The sequence below is a fragment of the Lottia gigantea genome, assembly GCF_000327385.1.
Source record: "Lottia gigantea unplaced genomic scaffold LOTGIsca_117, whole genome shotgun sequence".
NCBI lineage: Eukaryota > Metazoa > Mollusca > Gastropoda > Lottiidae > Lottia > Lottia gigantea.
The window spans coordinates 132758-147537 of record NW_008707167.1 but is presented as its reverse complement, the minus strand read 5'-3'; the positions used below and the strand labels follow the sequence as shown (position 1 = coordinate 147537).

Here is a 14780-nt window from a genome sequence, read left to right as displayed (position 1 = left end):
ATCAATTAATATACAGATAGTTAAGTATTCAAAGCATTTTTTATTGATATAATTTTATTCTGGTCACAATCTGCAAGACAAGAAATATACTTCAATATATTCTCAAAAAAATTGACATTGCTAAAATACCTATAAAATATGTTAAAAATCATCTTAATTATTGAATTATCACATGAAGAAAATGTTAAAATCATTGTTAGTGACCCACGTGCAGGCTCAATAAGAATAAGCATGAAGTTAAAAATTTCTTGCCTTGCAGTATTTTTTTTCTAAAAATTTGTCAGTATATAGAAATAGAATCAATATGTAATCACTGTTTAAACTTTAGCTATTTACAGAATATTAAATGTTTTTAAAAGTTTACCAATGACTTGTGATAGCAATAGAGTAATGAATAGATGGAAAAACCAAGTTGGACTTTTGAAGAATTGGCACAGAATTGACTACAACTTTTTTTCATCCATACCAACAATTCAGGTGAAACGTGTTTAATAAACATCTTAGGACATTTTCATACCTAACAGGAAGTGTTTAATTTTGAGGTAGAAGAGCGTCTTTTGCGAGACGATCACGATTTTTAATGTTGCTTGGTATTTCTGTTATCACTCTCAATATACTGATTAGCCCACATGGTGCAGAAAAATAGAATATAAAACTCTATTCATCTCATTTCTAAATATAGTGATAACATTTACCCCCACCCTTTCTCCAGAAACTTTGTTAAAATACAATAGTAAATATTTTTATTGCTTATAATATACTCGTGATTCTCAAACCTTTATATTACTGTGAAATTTATTTCTAAGATTTGTTCAAGCTTACTTCTCGTATGTGACCTCGTTGATTACAATTTTTCCCAAATATATTCGTATGATCATAACGGCATGGATTGGCTGATATCATCATAATAAACTCCCCATAAATATTTAATAATAGTATTTCAGTCATTTACAGCATCCACAAATACATTAATGATATCTGTCACCATATTTATATGTAAAACAATGGTGACAAGGTACGGTGTTCACTTGTTCTATAACTGCTAACAAACAAAAATTGTAATTTGTCATTTGATTTCAATTGGCACCATGCGTCTATATATCCATATTGACTGACATCAAAAAAAGTCATCATTTAACTCTTGTCATTTGTCACTAGATCCATCAAAAAAAAAATAACGTTTCAAGTGAACCAAACAAATTGGTACTTTGATTTCTTTGGCATCATGCCTCACTAACAATGTTGACTTAGTTCTATGGCACTGGAAAAAGTCTGCTGTAAACTTAACAATTAATAAGACGTCATTTTCAAATCACTGGATACATCAAAAACTTCTGAGTTAATAGTTTCCACAGAAACTAACATATCTTTTTTAGCACTTGGTCCTCATTTGGCACCAAATATCAATAACAATGTTGATCTGGTTTTATGGCACCAGAAAACATTAGCATGATATATTTAAAATCACAGTCATTTTTAAATCACTGGATCTATCAAAACCTAACAAATAAAATTGTTATTTGCTCTTGGCTTCATTTGTCACCGTAATTCACTATACTTTTTCTATTACACCAGATATAATCAACAATAAACTCTTTAGAGTTAGTAATAATAATAATCAATAACCTCTCTTTCAGTTCACTGGGTCTATAGTTAAAGTGGAAATTTCAAATGGTATTATTTCAGTTAACAAAGTAAAAGTTTCAAGTAGTATTATATCAATGTTGACTTTGTCGTTTGGCACCAGTAAGTTTTAGCGTAAGTAAGTAATAATAATAATAATTAATATAAAGTAACTTCATGAAACAGGATCAATAGATAATAAACTACCAAATAGAAAATGTTGAATCACAGGAAACTTAGCTAACACCTGAAATACAACATTTTTTAAAGGTAAAGTTGAGCTGAATACATTGTTTAAAATATACAAACTTTTAAACTTCTCAAAATATCGTCAGATAGACATTTCCTTTATATAATTTAACAAGGTATTTTGAAAATAAAAGAAAAACTTAGTAGTTAAATTATTTGAGAAACAAAAACCAAGTCTAAACAATCTTACCTCAGCTTTATACATCTTAATTAAACCAGAATTAACTTTAGTCCAGTGAGGTACAGCACTGATTCCCCATAATGTATTAGAATGTTCAGCAAACGGACCATTCTTTACCTGATTGTATATAAATTATATCATCAAAATAATATCAGTAAATATCAGTTAACCTTGACTTAGATATGACAGGGAGACTTATGAATGTTAAAAACTTTATTCACTGTGTGAGTTTTATCCAAGGACCATAAGGCTAAAACCATTGAAAGTAAATATCAGTTAACCTTGACTTAGATATGACAGGGAGACTTATGAATGTTAAAAGCTTTATCCAAGGACCATAAGGCTAAAAAATCAAGCTAGTTTTAGAAAGCTCCGAAAAATAATCTTTAGAACCTAAGTTGTTAACCATGAAAAATTTAATTGTTTCACTGTCTTGTACTTAAATAACTTCACTTCACTTAAATAAGAGAGTGGACAAACCAATTTTTCTCAACATTACTCATGGCCTTTAACAATTACAACTTACTTTATTAATATACTCTATACAGCCTAAAAACATAAAATCTTTAGCAAACTGACTACAAATATATGGTTCAGTGAAGGATTTCGGTTTGATTCTTTTATGATCTGAAATCAACAATAGTTTCACAATCACAATTATTTCAACTTAAATTTCTCTGAATTTCTCGCTTTTTGTCCGTATTATTCCTGCAAAACTGCAGCCATTCAATATCTTGGAATGTCACTGCATTAATAAATGTTGGTATCACTAGAATTTTTAGCAAAGAAATGGAATTCTTACAACTGTGGTTAGTTTATTTCAAAGCATGCAAAATCCTGAAATTAATGACCAATTTTATTTACATTGTGAATTTTGCAAAATGAGTGTTCTATTTTTGACTTGCAGCAAATGATCCCAGTAAACAACCTTAATGACTTCAGGTCGTGTCTAGTAGGACAAGATACAGAAATAAGTCTTGGGAGTAAAACATGAACTAACCAATAAGTTGTGAACTGCCCCAGATGAAAGGTATAAACTGGTAGTCATCTAGACTCCAGACACCATGACTACCTGCTGGTTCCATACGATACTGTGTTTGACATTTCCTCACTAGATTCATATACCTGAATACAAATTACTTAATATTATTACAATGTGCCAGGTCAGAGATACTACTTAAACTGTTAAATAAATAAAACAAGTACTAACGATCTGAACAGTAAAACAAACCCAAAATCCAAAACAACATAATGGTGAAACATTGGTAGCAGCAAGGAAGTATATCAATTATAAGTGAGTAAGTATATCATGGAAAGTGATATCAGGTGTCTACCAATACATATATCCAAAATGTTAAAAATATAACAAGTTATCAGTATAAAGGCAGTTTCTTATCATCCTATTCCAAATCCAATTTTTAAAATATTCACCTACCTTTGGAATAATTTCAAAACACAGGCTACAAAATCTTCCTCTTTAAATGCACCAATTTTAAATAAACAACAAAGATAGGCAGCAAACGCCATTTCATGACCTGAAATAGTAATGATTTCAACTCTGTAATAATGAGATAATTCCGCAGATAAAATCCTCGCTGTATTGGAAGAAGAAAAAGAACAGTTATCCTCCTCTCACTGAGTGTTGTGCTGGAGTGGAATCGTGCAGGGGCCTATATTTATCTATTATTCTGGTTGTACCTGTTTTAACAAATTTCATGAATACTGTGGTTTGGTTTGGCTGAAATTGCCACTAAAGTCTGATCAAAGTTTCAGAATAATAAGACTATGAATTTGGTTTATGAGATTTTTTATGCATTATCCCCAGTTTCATTATGACAAATGGAATAAACTATGCCTTAATTTTAATGTTGAGCTTTCTCAAATAATTTTTTAAAACAGAAAAATGTCAGTAGCCTACCTGATCCATAATCTATTCTAGTTGAATTACCAAAACTTTCTATAAAATAGGTTGATAGTTCTATAATAGCTGGGTGGAATTTCTCTTCTAAATTACATTTTAATAAGTCTTCTATATTCTTTAATAAAAAAAACCTAAATTAATAGTTTTATGGACTTATTAGATTATAGAGAGATTCTGTTGTATGGTTATGACACCAAGTAGGTCCACTGATGAACAAAGTCTTATTCTAGCCAAGTTTAAAAATTTCAATTTTTGATCATCCTAAGAGGAAGTATACCCAAGTCATTATCCAATACTCAATAAACTTACATCTTGTATTTTCTTTAACCAATCTCTAAAAGCTGTATTACCAAACCTCTGAGGTTGATCTACTGGTGGAATTTCATCTAACCATTTATCTAATGTTTCTAAAATCTCTACTTGCTTCTCTATTTCCTTTAATTATAAAGAACGAAATGTCTTTCTTATTTCCAATCAGAAATAGTCCAGTTGTTTATATTGTCAAAACTCATGAAACACCTCCACCTAAATACTGTTCATCTCTGAAGATTTTATCTTGGCCAGTAGAAACATTGTATATATACGAAAATTTGCATCATTAAATTAGAAGTGAAAGAAAAAGAAAGATTAAGACTCTTTCCTTTAACCTTAAGAGTTTGCCATGGCCATACAATTATTTTAATTTTGAGGCTTGTAATGTCAAACAAGTATTTGCAGCAAAATGCCAACTGCTCCATTATTCTGTTTCTGTTTTAAATTCCAGATATTCCAACTTACCTTAGAAACATGATATTCATCTGTCATTTTCTTGCCCTTGACACTCTGATTTAAAGTTAGAATTAAACCTAATAAATCTGTATATGCCTGGAAAGAAACCATTTCATTAACTGTCATTATTTCTAGTTTCCAATTTCTTAGTTATTCTCTAACCACATTGTTTGCAGAATTGCATGTTGCAAATTGTTTTAATTTGAATTAAAAAAAATACTCCTGAAAGTCTAAGATTGTCTTTGGATTCATGAAAATGACAATCAACAGAAAAATCTATCTTTATCAATAGGATTTTTCACTGACCTTAGATTTCTCCCATTTTGGAAGATGTTCTGGTAGACTAAGTTGTTTGACTGGTTTCATAAAATTATGATTTGCAACATCAATAGGTTGATAACTTATTTTCCCTTCAGATACAGTTGATTCAGAATTCATAGCTAGAAATAAAAAAAATAGTAAACTCCAATGTTTGGACTTTGGATTCTATGGCTGGGCCTTATGGGAAAGAAGATATGAAGAAAGCATCGATGATGAATAAGCCAATGATAAACTGCAAGTTTACTTGTTCAGCCCAGAGGGTATGTTTAACTCCAAAAGTGACAGGTGATTAAGCATAGCCTATATTTTAAAAAAAATAGTTTTTAGCCTTGTTTGTTATATGACCCAATCCCCCAAAAAGTAAACAGTGATAAATGAACTTCAAGAACTATCCTATTAAGTCTTAATCCTTTGATATCAAAATTAAATACACAGACAACGAAAACATTCACCAAATAAGGACAAAATGTCAAAGAAGATTATAAAAATCAAAAAAAGAGTTAAAAATTTGAAGAAAAGTTTACCGATGTCGGCCATGTTGACTATTTTGTAAACTTCCGGTTGAAATGAAGAAGATTAATGAGAGTTGTTCCCCTTTGCTCAGTAATTTAATGGCTGAGTAAACTTCATTCTAAACAAGCAGGGTGACAGAAAGTTCAATTTTTGACCCACTTCTATTACTTGTACTTTGGACCCCAATTTTGTCTTTCTTACTACTTAAAGTATAATCAAAAGTATGCTGCGTCATTTACAGAAACCTTTGGTAAATGTCATTGCATTTTTCATAAATTTTGTGTATTTTTATGTCAATCTTGTGATGCTCTTTGCATAAATTTTAATACCGCTAGTATTAAGAGTGAGGAAGTTCTTAGAAACTTCGTTGTAAACTCATTAGTATGTGGCTATAAAACTGTAGACTAGAAATTAAAAAATGGAAATACCATTGCTCAGTTGAAAAAGCAACCTGAAACCCTTATCAATGAAAATAGCAAAGTAAGAAGTTTTGAAATTTATGACCAAAATTGTTAAAACGAAAAATGTGTCTACAGTATGAAAGGTGTTTTATAAATTGACATGATGGAATTGAGGATGTTTTTTTACAATTTCAGATAGAGAATGGATTGTTAATGATCAACAGGATGCCAGTGTTGGCTGGAATAACCCCGAGTTATATGGGACGTATGTTCTCTATACAAGACTCCCTACCCACTCTTCCTGTCCCCCCTCTAGATCACACCCTAAATAAATATCTAAAGAGTATTGTACCACTTGTTTCACCTGATGAATATAAATATACAGAAAAGGTGGGTAACGTTTGTTATATAAATATAGCCTAGAAGAATAGCAATGAGGACGTATATTAACCAGCCCTGTTACCAGGAATGAATTGGTACTGGGGCTCAGATTCTGTTCTCAGAAAATTTGAAGAATTAAAGGCCCAGAAAACTCATTTCTGACAATTTTGAGGTGCCAAAAACATATCAAAATCTCTATCTTTTTGATTTTGTACAAAGACACTGTAAATGAATCAATCTCTGTTGAACTGAAGAAGGTTTTGCTGGGGTTTAATTCTCACTGGCTGGGGCCCGACCCCCATGGACCCCACCCTAACGACGGGGCTGATATTATCGCAGCGATACTAACTTCAGTTTTGATCAGTGAAGATTGAATACGTTTGCGTTGTAATTTAATGCTTTGTTGATGGACATTTTTTGGCCTGTTAGATATATATCACTTATACTTGTTATTTGAAATTATAGATTGAATAATGTGTAGTCCCTCCAATGGGACAATAAACTCAGACCCTGTGTTTCAGATTGTTCATGAAAAAATAAAAACATGCTGCTGTCCAGCCAAATTTCTCTGTTTGCACTCTACATAGAATCCATCTTGTATTTTTACATCTGGAGCAGAAATGTAAGTTTCAGAACTTCATGTGATTTAGTTTTGAATTTAATTTTTGGACAGGTTGTGTCAGAGTTTCAAAAACATCCTGGACCAATTCTACAGAAATTCCTGGAAGAAAGAGCTGCTGGTACCAATAACTGGGTAAGCCTTTTATTAAACTTGGGCCAGAGTCTATTGAAGGGAGCAATGTAGTACTCTGTCTGTGGCTTATAACATATAGGCCTATCAAGATCACATCATGGTCACATTCTAGAAAGTGTAATCAGTGCTTTATTTAGTTTAAAAAGTTGTGTAAACTGTTAAGGGAGAAATTGTAATAGGACAATTAGATAACATAGAAAATTTCAGAAACCACTTTTAGTGCTGTATAGATTCAGGCAATAGCAATAAGAAATAAGACATAGGATTTTGAGCTGATCGTTCTTCCATGTTATTTAGTACTAGTGCTGGTACATTACTTTTGATATATGTGTAGGATATTAGAGGTTTTTTTTAAGTATATCTGACCTCAGACTGGTCCACAATAAAACATTGAATAAATATTTATTGTATTTTTGTTAATAGCTGTCAGAATGGTGGAAACATGTAGCCTATTTGGATTTCCGTGCTCCAGTCGTAGTCAACTCTAATCCAGCTGTTATTTTCCCTAAACAAAATTATCAGGGTACAGAAGGAAAATTACGGTAAATATTCTCATTGCTTGCCTCATCAATATTATAACTGTCAAAGAAAGAAGGTAAAAACCAGCAGAAATGAGAAATGTTGTAGTCTAGTTGAAAATCAGAAATTGGATTTGTTTTTAAATTGAATGTTCAATACTATTTTATTGGCTGGATGCAAAACTCTATTGTACAGTGAAACTCTGAAAATCATGTACTTGATTAAAGGATTTGCCAGATTTATAAACGTGGCCAATTTATCGTTTTCACTGTATATAAAAAATAGAACTGTATGAAATACTGTAATATATTATACCCGTACCGGTATATATCAATGATAAACACGCATTATTTCCAATATTGCCCCGCCCTTCTTTTTAACTAATTATTCTCGATCATGTTTTGTTTATAGATTTGCTGCGAGGCTGGTAGCTGGTGCTTTACAATATAAACAAGGAATAGATAAGTAGGTCTTTTCTCAACATATATAACAAAATTATTTCATGAGAGGGAAACTGTTTTTTTTTTCACAGAGCAATGAAAGTCACACCTTGCCTCTTTAGTCAAGGAACACACGTAGTCAAGGACTTGTTCTATAATGTTGGAGACCCGGGCCCTGTATTCTCGAAACGATCTTAGCGCTAGGATGTCCTAGGTTCTTATATTCTAACATTGATTCTAGGACATCCTAGCGCTAAGATCGTTTCGAGAATACAGGGCCTGGACCCTGTGCCATAATAAAATTAACAATTAATTTTGTTGCAATATATTACAGTCAGACAATACCAGTAGAAACTCTAGGTGGTAAACCATTGTGTATGAGTCAATATTATAAGATAATGTCAGCTTGTAGAATACCAGGGCCTAAAATAGATACTCATTATTGTTTTACTCCCGGCTCTATCAATCCACCTCGACATATTAACGTTCTTCATAATAATCAGGTACAGTTATCTTTCCTTAGATAAATTTCTACTTGACCTGCATGAATGAGTTTTTATGATGTTCTAATTAGTTAACAGACCAGAGCTTATCTCATGCTGCCGACACCTGTTTCTGATACACAATCCTCATCAGGACAGCTAGTTTAAGAAATGAAGGTTAAATTTCCAATATAAGACTTAACGTTAGCTGATTAACTAGAGCTCATCTCATGCTGTTGAAACATGTTTCTGATACACAATCCTCATCAGGACGACTAGTTTTAGAAATGGAATTTAACTTATGATAGAAATGCTACAAAATATTTTGATTTATTGAAAGATAGTCAGTTGTCTGACTAATAACTAAAAATATCAAGACAACTTGATGTATTATATTGTAGATATTTTCGTTAGATGTGTATGGTAAGGAAGGTGATGTATTGAATATAGATCAGATCTATGAGGGTTTAATGTCTATAGTGAACCAGTCACAGACCCCTGTACCACCAGTAGGAATATTCGGTGTACAGGACAGAAAGACTTGGTCTGATGTTTATAATAAACTTCGTAAAGGTAAAATTAATTTATAAGATACACATTGAAAAGAAGTGGTTCCTATGGTGAACAATATTTAATTATTAATTATTATTACCCAAGGAAGAATATTTTGGATATTCTAAAATAAGAGAAAAAATTAAGTAATTATTGCCCCTGTTCTTTGAAAAGCATTCACTTTTTAGTATCCAAAGAGATTTTGCCGTTCAAATATTTTTGGTTATGTTGATGATAGTTGTCAGATTTTTCACTGAAGTTTCCGTTCCCCTGCAACCAATACTTTTTTTTTTAAATTGCTCAGTTGAATGTCTATTTTCTATTAATAGATAGAGCTATATCCAGGCTGGTTTTTTCATACTTGATCTAGTGTTAATTTTTGATATTTGTAGATAAGAAGAACAAGTCTAACTTTGAGAATATAAACCGCAGTATATTTGTGTTGTGTTTAGATGGTGCCATGCCCCAGGGTAAGGATGAGGGTGAAGATAAATCTATCAGCTGTAAAGAGATGTTATATGGAGGTGGTAGTCAGTATTTCTCAGGAAATCGCTGGTTTGATAAAACACTTCAGGTAATAATATATTAAACTGTGAATAATTGATCAATATAATGTATGATATACTAATATAATTTACAATTGAAAACACCCCAGGTTGGGAAACGGGGCTATAGATAGACAAGACTTTGCTAAAATCTTGACAAACCATTTGAAAATTATTATAGATTTTATTTATTTTTATTAACCACCATCATGGCTCCCTAAGATATCAACTAGACATACTGTATAAATTTGATGTATTATTTAGTTTATAGTAGGAGACGATGGTAGATGTGGATTAAATTATGAACATACGACAGCTGAAGGACCTGCTATAGCGGCCATCATGGATCATGTCCTAGCTTTTATGTGAGTATATATCCCCAAAAATATTTGAGATTTTATGTGATAAGGGATACAAGGTTAGTTTTATTTGGCCATTATTGGGCAATCAGGAAGACTTGTTGATGGAATAGATAGAATTTCTAGTGTCCTATAAGAACTTCAATGACTATTTATTTTAATCTTGTATTCATAATTCATTTGAAATGACAAACGCTGCAATCTGGATGGGCTTGATTGGTGAATTCTAAACAGCTTCCAATTCTGGCTACATTGGAACAGTATGGAACCAGACCAGTCAAATTTCAAAATTTATTTTCCTTTTCCTTTCTCCACCATTTTGATTTCTGTCAATACCTTCTTTTTTTGACACAGGTGGAAAACATTGTAACCTGTTCCAAATGCGTGTAGTTTAATTGAACTGGTTGGTATCATGAATGCTATAGTGTATAACTCACCATCAAGCACCCTTACCCCCCCCCTCCACCAACCCCCTCCCCTTATTTGTCTAATATGCAATTTGATAGAAGTTCACACAATCATCTTGGTCGGTTGTCATATACACACACATAACCTGGTGATATTGAAGTCATGTGACAATGTCTAGTGATTTGATTGGTTATCAATTACTAATGATTTGATTTCAACAGAGAAAGATATGATAAAAAAGACGAGGGAGCAGGGGAAGTAACACCACCAGTAAAACTAGAATTTACCCTAACCAATGATATATTAGATGATATTGAGAAGGCTAAAGATGCTGCTGATAGGTTTGTGGTTTGATTTATTACAGGATGGTCTGGATGTATTAAAGTATTATGTCTGTATCTTTACTTAGACACCGCTAACTGATCATAGGGTCTGTGTTAAATAACAAGATAGGTCAAGATGATAACAATAGTATCTTTTAAACCCTGATTCACCCGGTCACACATGCAGATGGGAGAGATGACAGTGAGGAAGGCAGATAAACAGAGACCCTATCTGCTATAGGCTGTTCTCATATAAGACCCTTTAACATATTGATATCAAAATAGAGTAGACTATAAGTGGTATCCAGGCAAAGTTTTCCTCATTGTACACTGCATGACATTCCCCTACATCAGGAGCCCACACAGAAGCAGAAAAGTAGAATGTAGGACTCCTTTTTGTTTTCTCTGTGTATTTAAACACCTTGTTAAAAATATATTTCAGATTTGCTGATGATTTAGATATTTGTACACTAACATTTAAAGATTATGGTAAAAATTTCCCGAAATCTGTTAGAATGAGCCCTGATGCCTTTATTCAGATGGCGTTTCAACTGGCTTATTATAGGTTAGTTCTATTATATATTAGAATATATTTCATTATCTGGTGAAGATACAGGAGTATGAAGGACATATCGGGTTTTGCATGTTAAATATATCAAATATTTTTTTGGCTTTCTATGCATACATCTTGATTAGAAAAACTTTGCTAGAAAATCGGTTTTGTGAATAGAAAATGGAGCTGACATACTAATCACATATTTTGTATTTAGTGGCGCCATCAAACACTCAAATTGCAGAAGGCAAATCCAATTACTTTTTGTGGAACTGCAGGAACCACAGACGTCTGATTGAATATTAGAATGGTGCAAATTGATGATATCAGTGTCCCCGATACACATAAACATTTTCATATCCCTTTAACATGAGAAGGTTGTAGCAGAAAAAAAGAATTTTAAGCTAATATGGTTGTCTGTTTCTTGTTTTACTCAGAATGTACAATGAACCATGTGCTACGTATGAAACAGCGTCATTAAGAAGATTTCAGGAAGGTCGTTCAGACACTATCAGATCCTGTTCTATTGAGTCGTATAATTTTACTCAAGCTATGGATGATTCTAGTGTAGATAACGAGAGGAAAGTAGAGTTGTTACGTAAAGCTGTACAGGCTCATAGAGATTATACAGACCAGGTTTGTCAATTATCTATTATATCATGAGTTACTGCCCTTGACTTGGTGAAATATCTGTACAAATCAGCTTTGAGGCATTTTTACGCACTTAAATCTGATTCGATTGTATTAACATGTTGGACGCCATTACTAAAGCGGAAGTTAACAGAGCTACGATGCTCCAAAAGTTATTTACTCGATTAACGTATATCGATTTGATTCGCTGCTACAATAAATGCGCTGATTACCATAATCAAATTTGATTTGATACAGGATAAATGGTTTTTAGACCAAATCGAATCAGATTAACCCAGGATAAATTCAACTTTGTTATTTATCAATTATTTTTCTTGAGTTATTGCCCTTGACTTTGCAAATATACGGTTTTATAAAGAAATAAAGAAAAATTTGAGATTATACTGACAGGTCATATTTAATTAATGTATATTTTTATGAAAGTACATTGGTTTATGAAAAAAATCCTCATGGACACTGCATACAGTAGAATGTCAAATTTCATTAAATTTATCTTTATCAGGAGCCTGTTTCCGAAAAAAAAAACAGATTTAAGAATTACAGCTATCTAATAAATCTATAAACTTGATATTAATGATTGATTATGACTGGAAAACAACTGATCTGGGAATATTTTGTGGTTTTCCTCCAATATATTTTCTCTATCTCTGATTACAGGCTATCACTGGTAAAGTAATAGATCGTCATCTACTAGGATTAAAACTAGCTGCTATAGAGAAAGGTTTAGATGTTCCTAAACTTCATATGGATAGTTCATATAACACTAGTACCTATTTTAAACTCTCTACTAGTCAGGTAGGTTCAGACTTCAGTAATAGATAGTTCATATAACACTAGTACCTATTTTAAACTCTCTACTAGTCAGGTAGGTTCAGACTTCAGTAATAGATAGTTCATATAACACCAGTACCTATTTTAAACTCTCTACTAGTCAGGTAGGTCCAGACTTCAGTAATAGATAGTTCATATAACACCAGTACCTATTTTAAACTCTCTACTAGTCAGGTAGGTTCAGACATCAGTAATAGATAGTTCATATAACACCAGTACCTATTTTAAACTCTCTACTAGTCAGGTAGGTTCAGACTTCAGTAATAGATAGTTCATATAACACTAGTACCTATTTTAAACTCTCTACTAGTCAGGTAGGTTCAGACTTCAGTAATAGATAGTTCATATAACACTAGTACCTATTTTAAACTCTCTACTAGTCAGGTAGGTTCAGACTTCAGTAACTTTCTTACCTATCATTCAAATCCACATTGTATTTTTGGGCCTTACCAATGTATTTGGATAGTCCAAGAAGTAAATGGTCTTATTTTGGTTGTACTGTATGGAAATTTTCTATAAATTGTTAGTCAAATAGTAGAGAAAGAAGCAGAATTTTAAATCTTTAAAGAGTTTAATAGTTGAAAATTGAAAATGCAAAATGGCCTTTTTCTACACTGCATGACTTTCCCCACTAGAAACGATATAGAAAAATACAAGGTACAACTCTGTCTATCAATCATATTGATATTTACATTTCAGAAATTTTAACTCATTGTCAGCAGTGATTATTCATTCGTAAATATTTTTCAGAAATTCTTTGGCCAAAGTCCTTCATTGACCTCTACAGGACACTGTCAGCTTTCATTCAATCATTCTGTAGTAAATATATTTCAATAAATTAAACCTCTATGTTTGTTTAATCCAGGTTGGTGCTCGTTTTGATGCTGTGATGTGTTTTGGCCCGGTGGTACCTGATGGTTACGGACTATGTTATAATCCACAAGAAAAACAATTAAACTTTTCAATCTCAGCCTATAATAACTCACCTGAAACATCTTCTATTAAATATAAAAATATGTTAGAAAAATCTCTTAAAGATATGCAAAAAATCATTCCCACTCCAGCTAAATTATAACACAGAATCACTTGGTTTCAGAGTTTCTATTTAATTTATTTCTCAATCATTTTTATGAATTCAAAAAAAATATGTAACATGTAGACTTCTGCTACTTCTAATATATGACAGAGTATAATCCGTTTCAGATCTATCGCGTATATTATTCTGATAAGATTGAAATACTTATAGAGGTTTGTGGTTTATAGTAATAATTGAAAATCAAGGAATATTTGGTTTATTAATTAATTCTTGAATTATTATGTCATAAAATGACCCAGTGATAGAATGGCAGGAAAAAGGTAATAGCTTTTGCCTTATTCAATTTTCACTGAAGGAAATCGTGTGGAAGGTTTTTAGTTTTAGACGTTATAATTGCAATTTTGTGAACTATTTTGTATTCTATATCTAATAAAATGTTTGAAAATTGAATATCGAATGTTGAAAGAGTAGTTATGTTGCTATTTACATTTGTTGTTTAATTTTGAATATTAAGAGTGTAATTATATATTATGTTTATATGTTATATTTGTTAATGTTATGAACAGTTTGAAATATGATATATGGAATATGACGTAATATAATTATGTATAATGTGAACAGGTTGTGTAATAGTTTTGTGAGTTGAAAATTTAAGATTCAATGTTAAAGTTTATGGAAGTGTTTGATTGAAAAGTACTGTATTTGCTATGCTTTGCTATTTTCTAAAAATCTATGCAATCCACTTGTTTGATATTTATGGTTACTATCTCTGTAAAATAGAAAATTGTCCAATGATAATATGATATTGTAATATAATAATTGATGTACAGATTTTTTCTAATTAAAATAAATTTTGTTGATAAACATTGTTATTGCGTTATCTCCCTTGAGTCCTTATACCCAGAGATACCTCAATTAGCTAAATTTCCCTTATTGAACACAGCATGGTATTTAAAGAAAAAGGGAAAC

General features: G+C 31.7%; 2 protein-coding genes across 2 annotated transcripts; one reads left to right on the top strand and one right to left on the bottom strand.

Moving 5' to 3' along the window:
- Nucleotides 1–1798: 1798 nt before the first annotated feature.
- Nucleotides 1799–5183, bottom strand: LOTGIDRAFT_224543 (hypothetical protein; the record flags this gene model as incomplete). The annotated part of the gene is made up of 9 exons (XM_009047791.1): nt 1799–1870; nt 2063–2170; nt 2580–2680; nt 3054–3178; nt 3489–3588; nt 3972–4089; nt 4284–4409; nt 4752–4838; nt 5049–5183. 9 exons carry the CDS (start codon nt 5178–5180, stop codon nt 1799–1801), a joined length of 969 nt encoding a protein of 322 aa, XP_009046039.1.
- A 1061-nt stretch (nt 5184–6244) lies between these two features.
- On the top strand, nt 6245–13850 carry LOTGIDRAFT_137716 (hypothetical protein; the record flags this gene model as incomplete). The annotated part of the gene is made up of 13 exons (XM_009047790.1): nt 6245–6367; nt 7032–7112; nt 7536–7654; nt 8043–8096; nt 8406–8574; nt 8955–9126; nt 9498–9679; nt 9915–10015; nt 10639–10758; nt 11183–11305; nt 11731–11929; nt 12602–12739; nt 13641–13850. 13 exons carry the CDS (start codon nt 6245–6247, stop codon nt 13848–13850), a joined length of 1791 nt encoding a protein of 596 aa, XP_009046038.1.
- Nucleotides 13851–14780: the final 930 nt, after the last annotated feature.